The 15260-nt window shown below is 45.7% G+C and overlaps 1 protein-coding gene across 1 annotated transcript in view; it reads left to right on the top strand.

Annotated features, from left to right (window-relative positions):
• Positions 1 to 15260, top strand: part of nav3 (neuron navigator 3) — a 110090-nt gene that overhangs the window by 86584 nt on the left and 8246 nt on the right. The window contains exons 21-31 of the mRNA XM_076076100.1: positions 3247 to 3330; positions 4411 to 4522; positions 5246 to 5370; positions 7784 to 7807; positions 8218 to 8384; positions 9425 to 9578; positions 10709 to 10895; positions 13066 to 13163; positions 13276 to 13371; positions 14068 to 14236; positions 14462 to 14697. Coding sequence (XP_075932215.1) covers positions 3247 to 3330; positions 4411 to 4522; positions 5246 to 5370; positions 7784 to 7807; positions 8218 to 8384; positions 9425 to 9578; positions 10709 to 10895; positions 13066 to 13163; positions 13276 to 13371; positions 14068 to 14236; positions 14462 to 14697 — 1452 coding nt within the window. The remainder of the gene's footprint in view (positions 1 to 3246; positions 3331 to 4410; positions 4523 to 5245; positions 5371 to 7783; positions 7808 to 8217; positions 8385 to 9424; positions 9579 to 10708; positions 10896 to 13065; positions 13164 to 13275; positions 13372 to 14067; positions 14237 to 14461; positions 14698 to 15260) is intronic.

The raw sequence follows: 15260 nt of genomic DNA, 5'->3' as shown, positions 1-15260 counted from the left end.
AAACACCCACATGTGCTTTACATCTCCCACTCTCATGTTAGAGGCTTGGGATTTAAAAAAAAAAAAAAGTGAAAAAAACCAACATCCCTGGTGTTGTACTGGAGCTGCATCACACTGTATCCACCTGACAGCGCGGTGAGTCGATGGTGCTATGAGCTTGTGTTATCCTCTCAATGGGGAGTGTGACCCGACACGGATACGTCAGCCTTAGCAGCCCCGACATGCCGCCCACCCACTGTCCAAAACTAAACGCTCACTGTGCCGTGTGCAAGAGACGTCGCTTAATCGTGTATATTCCTGGAACGCATGTAGAAATGTACAGGAAACCTACACATTGGTGGGTGTTTCGTATTGTGGCCACAGAAAGAGAGACTGGTATTTCCAAAATGTTGAAAAAGACAGAACCTTTTTTTTTTGTCATTTTGAAACAGTATTTTGAGGATACCTTGCTTCATTGTAGCACTAATTTCTTCACCATTTATCCTTTAATATGGTGTGTATACTATAAGGGCATTTCAATTTGGTTGTGACCTGAATTTAATGGATATTTGACCTTAACTTGTGGTTTTAGAAAGTGCGTCAATCATCCAAATGTCTTTTGTCAATCAGGAGAGGAACCTTAGGAGTTTAGCCATAAAAATCCCCAAAATTGATGAAGTAAAAATGTATATTTTAAGGTTAGTGAGAGGGGTTTTATTTGTGGGGAAGCGATTTGCAAAACAGTTGCCTGCATTGTGTCGTCCTGCATTGGCTGAATGCATTTTAATTTCCTCTCCTGTCTTTTCATCAGAGAGCCACAGAGGAGATTTTTCTATGATTGAGGTCATCTGATCTTGGCTTCTGCTGTGCCACTGCATACATCATTATAATTATTATCATTTTCTGGGTTTCTTTTGTGCAGGAAATTGAATTTGGATCTTGAATAGAATTTTAGGGGCGGTGTCAATGCCCTCGGTCACGCATGCCGACTCTCACATTAAAAACATATTTGCTGCAGCGCGGTCACGCTGGATTAAGAACACCCCACACACGTCGTTTTTAATTAACCGCGTGTTTGTTTTTGGTATTATTTGATCAAAATGGAGCAGAATTAGTAAAACCAACATCCTGTCAAAGGGATTAAGAAGAGCAAATGCTGCCAAACTGGTGAAGTATTGTACCACCTTTCAGCCGGTGGAGGGGATACGTTTTCCTGCCTCGACTGACATTAACTCTGGTTTAAGAGTTTACACAGGAACCCCTCCCCCCCCTCTCAAATCCCCCTTCCTCTTTCTACTCACCCGTCACTGTGTCACCCTAACCTTGTCGCCTCTCCCTTTCTACTCAGCCAGGAAAGGTTCCCCCTCCCTATCACTCTCTATTCTGTTATTATTACTCCCTATATTGGCCGTATTCTCCCTTATCATCCCCTTCCCTCCCTCCCATTTGTCACCTCCCCTTTATGCTGTAGTGTTTAGAGAAGGTAGCCCAGCAGCAGGTGCTGGCTTGGACCGCTGTAGTCGTGACTGTCCTCCTTGTGATGTCGTCTGGCAACTCTAGCCCCAAAAGACTTCTCTTCATCCAGTTCACTGGTTTGGCCCACCGTCAACCTCTACCCCAGACCCCAGGATCGGCACGGCGGTCCTAAAAACAGGGGGTCCGGCGCACAAGTGTGTCAGCCGGGGCCAGGCCCCATGAGCAGGACAGACGGTTCAGCCACGGGACGCGTCAGAGTTTGATCGGCGCCCCCTCTGTGGCGGACAGGTGGGCGGGTGGGGGGTCTGTTGAGTCGGAGCTCACAGGTGGAGTTGGAAAGAGATGTGGAGTTGGAGAGATGAGTCGGAGCAGGTGGCATTTCAAAAGGTCAAGACCTTTGCTGATTCAGCCAGGGACACAGAGTGGAGGAGGCAGCATAGTGTGCTATTGTGTGCGTGTGTGTGTGTGTGTCTGTTTATTTCTGGTGTTACGGGGACCGTAAGTCATCACAAGGATAAAAAGATGATTAATTATCCCTTTTTCAAAAGAGCTAGATCGCACATTTTGGAACACAAAAGCTGTTAAATTCGTGTGTGTGTGTGTGTGTGTGTGTGTGTGTGTGTGTGTGTGTGTGTGTGTGTGTGTGTGTGTGTGTGTGTGTGTGTGTGTGTGTGTGTGTGTGTGTGTGTGTGTGTGTGTGTGTGTGTGTGTGTGTGTGTGTGTGTGTGTGTGTGTGTGTGTGTGTGTGTGTGTGTTAAGCAGAGATTGTCTGATGTGCCTGGGCATGCTGCCCACCTCCGTGTGACACACCAGGCTTGACAGGTGTCTCAAGGTCTCTAGCTAAGGATGGGAGGATGAGCTGGCAGAACAAGCACCGATTTTGCAAACTCACATTTGCACAGCCGTGAACATGAGGCTTCACCAGACATTCAGACGCAAACATGTATAGAAAAAAAAAACTCACACATGCTCAAGCAAATCCAGTTACACATCCACACACACGCATACACAACCCACAGGTGCAGCGGAGCAGATGGCGTGACGCCGACGATACATTTGCCGTACCTAAGCGCGTCGCCTCTGCATCTCCGGGTGACAGATGAAGTCGGGGGGAGGGGGGTCATCGATCTGTGTGCCTCTGTGGGATCCATCTTTTCTTTCACTATTTTCTTGGTGTTATTATTCCAGAAAGAGGATTTCGGAGCATGCTGACATCCATAATGGTTAATTCACAACATTCTGCAAAGTTAAATGAAACGCTCCTAACAAGCTCCCCGTTCAAATAAATCGTTCTCAATATGCATCGTGTGAACTTGCCCTTGAAATTTGAGAGTGACTCAACGTGTTTTTGCTGATTGTTCGTATTTTAAAGCTAGATATCCCAGCAGCAGTCCTTCACAGGGTACAGGGGACCTCTTCAGAAGGGCAAACCTTCCACGCCACGTCTTGTTTGGCTCGATCAAAAAAACTCACTTGAAAGCTATCGTCGCCAGCCAGCAGACCAACTTATTCATTCTCTGCATGGGCTTTTTCTTCAATGTTTTTCAAAACATTCATGAATATTGATTTATGCATAGACAAGTGATAAGTTATGTTTAGCGTAGCGTACATTTTGACTGAGCTTATTTTGAATTTTGACAGGAGTCCGAATTCATCGGTTTTGAGTTCTTTAGTTTTCATATTCGAAAGAGAATGAAACAGTTTGAACATAGTTCTTATAGTTTGCCTGTGGTAAACCAAATGTTATCCTGCACTCCAGCCTGTAATACGTGTCTCTCTGTGTGTCTGCAGGCTCACCTGGTGGCGGCCTTCGAGAAGAGCCTGAGTAACATGACCGGCCGCCTGCAGAGCCTCACCATGACGGCCGAACAAAAGGTACAAGAGCTCAGTCCTGAGTTTGAAATATGCTGCGTGTGAATGGATGGCGAAGGGTTTACAGAGAGGGAAAATGATTAGAAACCGGCTCCGGTTTGACATTGAAATGATTCAGTGAAACCACAGAGTGTAGAGGTCGGCGGTTGCGCATTAATGGATATGTTTTATCTTCAGGTTCAGTTCCCGGAGCACTTGAAAGGTTTCTTTTGGAGTTTTCATCAAAAAGTTTTCGTTGTTGCCTGAATTTCTCTCTAACTTTACTTCTAACCTTAACCAAGGTGATTGACTCGCTTGTCTGAAGTAAAAAATGTTTGCTTCACTTGAAGGTGAAAGTGCCCGATTTTGGCCCAACATGCAAGGGTTCAGCATATTCCCTGAGCCTAAGGCCCACAAACCCATTTAAAACCAGTGTATTCTCCAGAAAAACCTTCAGCATCCATCTGCTCCTGGCTCTATTTCTCTCCATCTTCATACAAGTCGACTTTTTTGACCGACGGGAGGTTTGAAAAGAGCTTGAATTGCAACAAAACACTGATCACACAGCAGCAGCAATATGCTCAAAGATATATCCCTACCACAAATTATGAATACTTCCCTCTGTTCTCACACACACACACACACACACACACACATATTACACACACAGAATGCTGACAAGCCCTGGCAGCTTTTTTTAATCCTCTATAAATTAAAGCAGACTGGGATCTGGTGGGATGTCTTTGTTAAACAAGGCCGTCCCAACTTTTAATTAAAGTGGAAACCCTATCTTCAGCCCTCAGTGGGTTTTTTTTTTTCGGGAATGGCAGAATAGGAGACTCCTTCCATCTGATCGTGTTGGTTCAACAGAGTGGAGCTTTTTTTCTTTTTTTTAATTCTAAGCAGGTGGTGCGGGGTTGGGACAAATCCGCAGGGAGACTCCTATCCTCCTGATTTTTTGCCTCTCATTCCCTTCCACTAAAAGCCACGCCAATGCCAAATTTAGGAATTTGTTTCCAGTGACGAAGCTCCACACATTTGGCCGAACGAGGAACTGCTTTTCGGTGCATCACCCTTCGTTTTAACAACCGTGTCTCTCTCCAGGAGTCCGAGTTGGTGGAGTTGAGGGAAACAATAGATTCGCTGAAGACCCAGAACACCGACGCGCAGACCGCCATCCAGGTGGCGCTCAACGGCCCTGACCACCTGCACAAAGGTAATGAGGGAACCAGCATGCGCGATCATGACGGCTGCATTAGTGTTCCATGAGTCGATGCATTTTTTGTAAGCCTGATTGGCCACAGGGGGAATCCAGCCCCTAATAAATTAAGTGTTTTGTGCTGTATAGGTCAGTTGTTTAGTCCTAGAAACAACCTGAGTCAGTTGTGTGATCAATTTTCATTTCAAGTATCAAAACTCCTCATAGCTGATTATTGGAGACAAGCTGAGCCCAACATAGCTGACTGATAAAGTTATCATTTAAAAACTCTGACTTTGATACAATTTATGGTCCATATTTTGCAGTAAAAGCAATTCAATGGCTACAAATTGCCTTTACATGCTCGAGGGATTCACAGGAAGCAATCCATGCATGTAACCAGGTTCATTTTATCTCAATGATATCCCTGTTTTTTGTAACAGTGTGAACAGCACAATCACGTGGAATCTGATCTTTTAACTTCTGACTTCTTTATCAAAATAACGTTAGTTTGTTAGGCTGAGCTACATTTCTGACAAAGTAGCCATTCGACAAGTGTTGGCTGTAGTATTTAACTTAAATATCTGATACCACCAGTAACCATCAGTATCAACCGGGACTCAAATGTAATGGATTATAAGTTTAAAGAGAAGCTTGAAGAACGTTTTGGTACATGGATCAGCATTGCATTGTGACCCGTCTTTTCGGAGCACTAAGTAAGATTTTGTCCGTCACTTGCAGACCTGCGGATTAGACGGCAGCACTCGTCGGAGAGCATGTCCAGCATCAACAGCGCAGCCAGTCACTCCAGCATGGGCAGTCTGGGCAAGGACGCCGAGGACAAAAAGAAGAAGAAGAAGAGCTGGGTAGGTGTAGAAACTGTCGTCATTGTGAGACGGAAGCAGCAAAGAAAGGTTGAGCGTAGAAATTGTCTAAAAAAAACGAAAAAAAGGAGGAAATCTCAGACATTATCTGCTCAACTGCTCTTCTGCACAAAATGATGTATATTTTACATTCAGTTTCCTAGTCATTGTTTAGGGTATGGTTTAAATAGTGAAAGACACATATGAATTATTCAGTGGCAGTTAATCTATTTCACATACTGTATACTCATAAAGCCCGCATTGAAAGATTAAATGTCTTCCTTACATAGATGAAGGCAGTTTTGTGGAATAAAGCTTATTCTACCGTTGCGCCCACTGAAAGAGCTTCAAAATCAGCTAATATTCTGGGTGTACCTGCATATACAGTAGCTCGACCTAACCATGACCTCCGGATGACTGGGTTTGGATGTGACTCATTAAATCAAAGCTCCAAATCAAAAGTAGTTTGATCATTTCCATCCCAAAAGGCAATACAATTCTTTATTGCTGTGATTTTCCTCTTCCTCTCTTCATCCCTTGTGAAACCAATAATTGGTCTTCCAATTTCAAACCAGTCGCTGCTTGTGGTCAAATCACCACTTACCTTCTCGTGCTTGGAAACTTCTCCGATTTCGGAGGCAGATTCTCATTGGTGACCTGAAATAATACCCTAAAACCCGTGCTTAACGGCGCCCTACCATCATATCCCCGTTGCTTGGTTACAGTGCCGAGATGGTGTCAGCTGAGTGGCTGAGGTAGCATCCGGCGGCGAGGGCCAACAGAAGGGGTCGAGCAGAGTCAAACCGCCGCGCAATTATTGTTCAAGGCGCACTTTGGATTTCACAGACAGTGACAGCAGCATGCAAATTAGGTTGGTAAAGAAGCGGAGTGGCCGCTAGCGTCATGGTTACTGAAGTTCAGCTTTACACCACGCCGATGGCTGCCCAGAGGTTAGAGAAGTGCTGGTTGAATATCTGAGTCTAGTGGGTGGAACTGAGAAACACTCTCCCTTCCCACAGTACTTCTGAGAAGGGCTCTTAATCCCCCAGGTACTCAATGGGACGTGGTCAGGTTTGATGGTCTGGAAAGACTCAAAAGTCTTCCACAAAGTTCTCTTTAACTTCTGTCTCTTTTTGGGAAGACAGAAACTTTGTTCCTTTGATGGCTCAGTTTGCTTAAGTGTCCAAGTTGTACTTTCACCTCCCATGGGGCGTGTCCTTTCTACTGAGGACTATGTCCACAAATACCCACAGATCAAGAAAAAAAAAAAAAGCCGAGTTATCTGAAAATGCCCATAAAGCTCTCTCTTCTCCCTCTCTCTCTCCTCTCCCCCTCTCTCTCTCTCTCCCCCTCTTTCAGATTTTTCTGTTCTTTGCTTCACTGTACAATAGCGGCTCAGTGTCCCTGGCTGGAGAGCTGTTATTTGCTGCAGCCCCCTGAGTCAGACGGATGACATATGAGAAGTTCCGTCTCAGCCAAAGAGCGCAGAGCCAGTATTCACTCTCTGCTGCAATGCAAAACGCCTGCCCTTGAAATGAAATGCACGCTTACAGCCCAAAAGTTCACCGCTGAGAGTGACACCCAAATCTGCTACGTTGAGTGAGACCCCCCCCCCCCCCCCCAAGAAAAACTCATGCTCATGAATACAAATCAATGCCTTACTTAAGCAGCAATTCATTATTCAATTGCATAAACCCTGCCTCGGTGCACACACTGAACTTGCACAAAAGCAGCAGATCATGCTAACAGAAAGGTAAAAAAAAAAAAGGTTGTCATAATAAATTGGTAGGGTGCCTTTCATTAGGGCAGCGGCTTTGTGCCAGCAAGCAAGCTGCTGACCTGCTGAAGTAGCTTCAAGCAGGACAGGAGCCTCCCTGTGGAAGGTGGCAGACACCGTCGCCACAGAGGACATTCTTTAAGCATCAGGGCTGTCCACTGGCTCACTAACATGACTGGCTAAGTGTGTGGAAATGTGTCGAAATCCATCCAATCCATTCCTCTTTTTCTATAGTTGCTCATCCTGCAAGGGTAACAGGGAGGCTGAGCCTTTCCCAGAATGTACTGGGCCGTTAAATCAAATGGATGTACTGTGTTGGTGTGTTCTGTTTAGCATGATTAGGGTCCCGTGGATTTCATGCAACATCTTGTACTACGTGCTTGACCAGCCTAGGGACAAACATGGCCGCCAATCAGATAACGGGAAGATGAACGCTACGCAATCATAATAGACATCGACTTCATTATCATCCCCCTCGCAACAGCATGAAGTGTATTTGCTGAGGACAAAGTGCTCTGTAAATCAGATGCACTAATGGCGTTTATCTTTAATCAAGCAGAGGGGGGTTTGTTTGTGGGCGGGTGAGGTAAGTGGTGTGTGTTTGCGAGGCTTAACTTTGGGTGTGTTCTGCATCTTCAGGTGGCCGATTCCATCCCGGCTCAGGTCAGTGGCTCCCAGAGTGTCCTCTGTGTGTGTGTGTGTGCTGTGGCTATTCTCCATCCTATCCTCGCCCCCCTTGTGTGTTCCTCCTTCCCCCCTCAGAGCAACCTCTTCTTTCCCTTCTCTGGAACAGTCGGCATGGATACGGCAACCCCACCTTATTCCTCCCTCCTCGTTTTCCTGCTCCCTTGTTCATTTGGATTGCCTGTTCAAAGCCTGGTCCCCCCCCATCTCTCATTCCATCTCTACTTACGGTCTTGCTTTTTGCCCCCTTCTCTTTACCTAAACCAGACAGTGCCCACTGCTTGGGAAACAACACAGAGTGACTTCCTGATCTGGCAAGGTGTGATGTCACCAGCCCCCTGATCTCTCAGGGAACTGACGCCGGCATGTTTGTGTTTTCTGTCTTGCAGTTGCGCAGCTCCTTCAAACAGGCGTTCAGCAAGAAGAAATCCAAATCCCAGTCGCCGCACGACGAGATGGAGGAGATGATCGACTCACTGCCGTCCTCGCCCAAACTGCAGCACGACAACAGGCAGGGCAGCATCGCCACGCTGCATTCTTCGCCCTCCACCACCGAGTGAGTTTTGCGTATGCGCATGCATCCGCTGTTAAACACACACATAACGTATACACACAGGTATCTCTCTCCACTCGGGCACGCTTCCTTGCATACAAATCGACTAAAATCTTTTCAGTTATTTTCTTGTTTTTTTTTCTTCTCACAAATGTCTGTTAATCCTCACCACGCTTTTTCTTTTCTGACCTCTCTGTTCATCCTTTTCTTGAACGCCCCTCCCGCTGTAGCAAGTGCTTTTGCGATAGCAAGTACTCCCCCATTTGGACGCCAAAGAAAAGGCAAAACGGTCACGTGGTCTACAAGCACCGATCCCGGTAATAGGCGCTGCGCAGCGTGCTCCCAGGGAGTGTGTGTGTGTGCCGTGGGGTTGTGTTGGTGTGACTTTTCCTCTGCATCTCGGTGCCGTGAGCACCTTGGCATGTTGGAGGTCTCCGGCTCAGGAGAAGTAGCAGTAGGCTGAATAAAGGGTGAGACGGATGAGCTCGCACACGAGCAAATTGGTTCTATGCCGTTAGTACAAAAGGCCATTTTGCCGACCAGCAACCAGCATGCAGGTACTGTGCACCTGTGGCAGCTGGTGAGATGACTTCCTTTTTAAGGAGTTTGACGTAGGCCAAAGCATGTGCTGGCGTCAGTTATAGAATTTTCATGCAGTGAACGACCCAAATGTGACTTATTCTTTTTGTGTTTTTGACTTTGAGCAAAATAGCATTGCATCTAACTCCATATCAGATCTCTGCCTGGTGTTTGTGAAAAAAACTGAATCATGATGATGGGACAACTACCACCTCTTCAGTATAACTGCAACGTGTTGCTCAATGTGCTGGTAACGCATTGTAAGTAAATGGGAAGTATTATAAATGGGGGCGGGGGTCACACTCCTTCCCAGATGTCCCACATCTCCGCCACTGACTCCAGCTTCCCTCTGAACTTTCCTTTAAATGTGCATCTCTAGATTATGTGTGTTTGTGTGTTTGGTATAACCCTCGAGGTAACCGACACCCCCCTTCCACCTCCCTGTGTGTAACCCCCGGTCGCAGGCTCTGCGAATGCACCGAAGCCGAGGCAGAAACCATCCTCCTCCTGAAGAACGAGCTGAGGGAGAAGGAGCTCAAGCTGACGGACATCCGCCTGGAGGCACTCAGCTCCGCCCACCACCTGGACCAGATCCGAGAGGCCATGAACCGCATGCAGGTGAGATCTGGGTAACCTGAGTACTGGGTGACCTGTGGCTGAAGGACTCTAGGTATCAAATAGGCTTTAGTTCTGTTTGCCAAACGCAGATAGAGGCATCTCATGGAGAAAGAAGCACTTTTAGTTGTTCTACAGTTTCTTTTTCTTTTTTTCGCAAAAGGCTCAGACTCTTCGCTCTGTCCGTCCAATTTATTTGTGCTAAAGCGGTGTGTTCCTCCCTAAAGGCACTGGAGCATGACAGCTGCTACCAGTTAGAACAGTTACCACTGCATTCAGTGGGTTAGTGGATGGCTGAGGGGGCTCCAGAGGGGCACCAGGAGGGCTGAAGGCAAAATATCTGGTCTTACAAACACAAAGCCTCTCCTACTATCCTATACCTATACACCTAACACTCATGCAGGTTCGCCATTAAATTGTAGTTCATGATATTGCTTCATTCCCCACGGAACTATTCCTCAAGTCTGAAAGTCAGAACATTTTTAGAAGAGCAATACAAGGAAATAAAAAACTAGGGGAAGATTGGATACTGTGGCTTTCCAGCTATCACAGTGAGCCGGCATGCTGCATCACCTCCAGAACTAGCAATTAATAAATGACGTGTCATTTACATGAGCTGTCACGGTAAACATGCCTCAGAGAGGCGGAATGGAACTGTTTCATTTCCCCATGAAGCTAAATAAAATGATACAAAGTGAAGTTTCCCCCCCCCCCCCCCCCCCCCCGCAAATACACATATTTGATTAGTTGATATCATTCCCATTGAAGTGTTGCAATGAAACGCCACCCATCAGTTCAAAGCATACTGTTCAGAGGTGCTGCGTCACTTCATATTCTTAAAAGGAGCACATGTTCAAAGGATATCACCATAAATGTCTCCAGTGTTAAGTGGCTCTTTGTGGATGTGGATTGCCTCGTCTGTAGAAGCCCATAGTCTCCTCTCAGATCTGGGGATCATGTAAGGCGCCTTATCTGAGACTTACCCTTCAGCACAAAGAGAGCCTTGAAGATCAAACGCCAATAATACAGATTCGATATAACAACAGTGGCCAGCCTGAATGCAGGAATATGAGTCTTTGAATGCAACTTCTGTCAGGTTTTTGTCTCATTTTCTTTTGTTTGTGGACAAACAGAACGAGATCGAGGCGCTGAAAGCGGAGAACGATCGCCTCAAGACCAGCGGCAACGCCACACCGACGGCCACGCCCGTCAAGACGACCCGGCCGCCCTCCGAGACCTCCAGCACGTCCTCGTCCTCCTCCCGTCAGTCCCTGGGGCTGTCGCTCAACAACCTCAACATCACTGACACCATCATGTCAGGTCGGTTCAGTGTCAGCCGCCCAGCGTTGTCCATCTGAAGTGTTTTTGTACATCAGCGTTAGCAGCCTGCAGTTGTTCCTCAGAAGTGAGAAGTGTGAGGGTGGTGGTAGTAAGTGAAATAGACTTCGATAGTCCTTTTTTTTACATTTCAAAACTGTCGGCAGGTGCATTGAGCTGTAAAGAATTAAACCTCAGTCATGTCAGCGCCATGTTCTTTTGTCTAGTTAAGCCGTAGGACACACTCTATGGTCTGCAGCAACTCTTAGGGAATCAAGCTGGATTAGCTCCCTCCACACTCGCCTCGATAAATGTGAGAGAACTGTGTTTGCGGAGAGAAATGATCCGGAGGAGCCCCGCGTGAAATGACGAAATAGCTGCTCTCTCTACTGCGAGGGCTGGTTAACGCAGCAGGAGCCTGTAACGCACACACACACACACACACACACACACACACACACACACACACACACACACACACACACACACACACACACACACACACACACAAGAACATGCTGAAAATGTCTCCAGGCCCGATCCATTGGAGAAGTGAAAGAGTTCTGTCCCTCTCTCACTTGTCCTGTAATTAACATAGAAGGCGCAGCTCTCTCCGAGGACTCGGGCCTTCATTAATTGATGGGGGGGGGGGGGATGAGCCGAGAGCAGTGACGCGTGGGAAGACGAGTGGGCCAACGGGCTTATCAGTCCAGCACAGAGCCCTCAGCTAAGGGAGGCCAGCCGAATACAAAGTACCCTGTCCAAAAATGGACTCCGGGAAAAAAGAGAATGAAGAGAGAGACTTGGAGTTGTTAGCGGTGTGGTCGTTGTCAAAGGTTAGAGGTGGCGGGAAACTAACAAATAAGTCAAACTTGCACAAAGTAAAATACAAATTTCTACAGTTTTGCATTGTTTGTTATTGTGCGCTCTGTGCTAGTAGTGGTCCCTAATAGTTAAAGCTGCTATAATATTTGTTTTTGATTAACACTGGATCACATGACTACTTGTATGTTAAAGCTGTTGATCATTGTGACAAACCCTTAGAGAGCAACCAGCTCATTGTTGTGGCTTTTATGACCCGTAACTTCACTGTTTCGGATGAGTGTCATCGCACTGTTCATGGCAGACGCAGCCAAATGTTTTTCAGAGGAAAGGTTCTAACTTTACACGACAGATAGACAACGTTATTAGCTAGCTAGTGAACACAGAGGAGCATTTAGCAGCTAAATAGCCACATATTTTTCCCAGGTATTGGTGGAGACCAAAAATAGAGCTCAAGGAGAGTGAATATTTACCTAAATTCTCCAAGGTGGTCCAAAACACGACTCGCCATCAATTAAAATGTGGCTCCTTGTCCATTGGATGTGTAAATAGGCAGCCGTTAGCCGTGCTAACAAGTCTGTCAACTTAAACGGTGATGATGTGTCGTGTTTGGAAAATAATCTGCTGTTGCCGGTTCCATTAAGCATGAGATGAAAAATGACGATCAAATATGAAAATGTTTATGGTGTTTGATCCGTCACAAAGGTTAGAATAAGTTTGAATCTAAAACTCAACAAGCTAAGCCTCCAGATATTTTTGAAATTCGTGAACTGAGGAAACTGTTATCAGTTTGCCTTCAGCTCCGTTGCTGTCGGTGGAGAATCTGAAAGGTGCTGGGTGTCTGATTGTTGCTGTAAACTGACTTTAGTGGCTTCTACTTCTCTACACACATTGTCAGGTTGATAAATCATAAGTCATTTATGTCTTCGAACAGCTGTCATTTCTTATTACTTAATGATTTTGTCCCAATGATGTCACAGTCCCCATCCTCTCACTGACTTAACGTTCAACTCTCAACAAATACCTCATCCAAACCTCTTCCTTTTGAATGATTTCCCGTCCTATCTTATTTGTTCTCTCCCTTAGATTGTACTCCATTTCATTTCAAAACACGTAGTCGTTCTTAAATTATCATTCTGTGCACTCACAAGAAAAAGTTCTGTATGGAAACATTGATTGAATGTAAAAGTAATTATCACACCAAAGAAACCCATTATCTAATATCTTTTTTTTTTTACTTTGGAGTCTGTTTGTCCATTTCCAGCTCTAATTTGCCAGCGGGCAGAGTGAGAGTTTGTTTGTAATGAATCAAGTTGATTGTGTTTCCTAACAGAAAAGTCCTGTTTTTCAGATATTCTGCTGGATGACGGCTACGAGGGCAATCTGCGCAAAGACGGCCGGAGTGTGCGAATAGTGGTCACCATCAGCCGCGGGCCATATACCACCAAGGTTAGTGGACGAAGAGTGGACGTTCTTTCCCCTTTTTCCTCCAGCTTAAACCACTGTATTGGTCTTATTGGTTCTGACTCCTGTTGCTTTGATTCATCTGCCAACTCTCCAGGGAAAGGTAGGCCAGGCGTACCTGATTGGGTCTATAGGTGTGAGTGGGAAAACCAAGTGGGACGTCCTGGATGGGGTCATCCGACGCCTCTTCAAGGTAAACGCGCCCATTGCTCAGAGGTTCAGGTCAGTTATTTAGGCACACGACACACACTTTGACTTCTCATGGCAGGATCTGCACACACATGACCAGTTACATTAATGATGGTTCTGTTCCATGTAGTTTGTCAAAATGTCACGAAGAAATGTTTATCCAAATATTTCATGGTAGTTGGATCCCTCTTTGTCATGTGCCTATTCTAATAAGAGGATTTAATGAATTAATTTAATTTAATTGAAGATACAACTGCTTTTTGAAATGAAACTAATTGGAAAAAGAGTGATGCATGTGCTGTTATTACAAATGCTATCTGCCGAGACAGTGGTCCATATTTATTAAAGCCCTTTTAATCCACTTTGGTTGCATGGAATTGTATTTTGTTTGCTCCATCCTACCCATGGACGAAGGCATACTTTTTCCTCTTCTGAAGTTAATTATAAACCTACAAAAAAACATGTTCAAAATCTCTCCGCACCTCAATGTGTGTGGCAGGTGCAGCTCGATTAAAAATGAAAAAAGAAGAGACAATCCTGCACACTGTCTGTGTTGCTGTTATTATAGATTCACAGGCACACACAACAAGCTCCACTGTCAGTTAGAAGATGAGTTGGTCAACAACAGCCTATATTTAAGCATAATCAATAGTGCAGTTCTTTATTTCCCGCTGTTCCTCTAACCCCTCCCTCCCTGCAGGAGTATGTGTTTCGGGTGGACCCTCTGACCAGCCTGGGTCTCAGCTCAGACAGCATCGTCTCCTACAGGATAGGCGAGGTTGTTCGCTCCCACACCTCCGAAGTGCCTGAGCTGCTGCCCTGCGGCTACCTGGTTGGCGACAACAACGTCATCAAGGTCAACCTCAAAGGTACGGCAGCGAGGAAACAAGGAGTTTCTATTTCAGCATCACGGCTGATGTTGAAGCCAGCTTTGAATTGGCAAGGAAAGTGTTCTGGAGTAGAGAAAGAAATATTAACTTGAACCGCATTTAATGAAATAAAAAATGCAATTGCATTTGTTTCAATTTTCTTTTCTTCTTTCTTTCCATCCTATTCCCTCCTTCCTTCCTTCCTACCTCCCATCCTCTTCCTAGGTGTGAGGGAGAACAGTATAGACAGCCTGGTGTTTGACACGCTGATCCCGAAGCCCATCATCCAGCGGTACCTCAACCTGCTGATGGAGCATCGTCGCATCATCCTCTCAGGACCCAGCGGCACCGGCAAATCCTTCATGGCCGCCAAGCTGGCCGAGTACATCATCTCCCAGATGGGGCAGCCGGTGACCGAGCACAACGTGGCCAGCTTCAACGTGGACCAGAATTCCAGCAAGGTAGCGATTTTTCTTTGGATCCGAATCTAAAGTCTTTAGTCTTCCCTCCCACCCAGTCTACCTCATCTACATTACTTACGTTTCAGTTCAGTAACTCCCCACATCTCCCAGAATGCCTTGCTACACCAAGAGAAGATTATCATGATATGTGCATGTAAAAGGCGATATCAATATTCTTTTCTTAAATTGTGAAAAGTGACCACCAGCCTACCAGACATGGGAAGGCAAAACATGCACATATTAAAGGGATTTTTTGAAGTGTGGTTGTATGAGGTACTTATCCATAGTTGGCGTATTACCTACAGTAGATGTATAGAGAAACAGACAGGAGTACCAGCATGGGAGCAAAGCAATGTACTGCTGTGGACGGGGCCAAACACCTAAAGAAATCAATACAATTGAAGTATAGGCTATATTTAGAATATTTTTCAGTGCTTTATTTTGCTGTCAGACAGCCATTTCTAAAGGGGGAAACTGAAGTCGTTAGCTATGGACAAAAAAATAATAATTTTACCTCTCAGAAGACAGAATTTGCTCGTCTACCGCTGCCTCGATCAGTTTGT

This window comes from Anarhichas minor, unplaced genomic scaffold (assembly GCF_050575085.1).
Source record: "Anarhichas minor isolate MPS153535 unplaced genomic scaffold, ASM5057508v1 ptg000055l, whole genome shotgun sequence".
NCBI lineage: Eukaryota > Metazoa > Chordata > Actinopteri > Perciformes > Anarhichadidae > Anarhichas > Anarhichas minor.
Note: the sequence above shows the minus strand (reverse complement) of the source record. Positions and strands in the feature narration are given on the sequence as shown.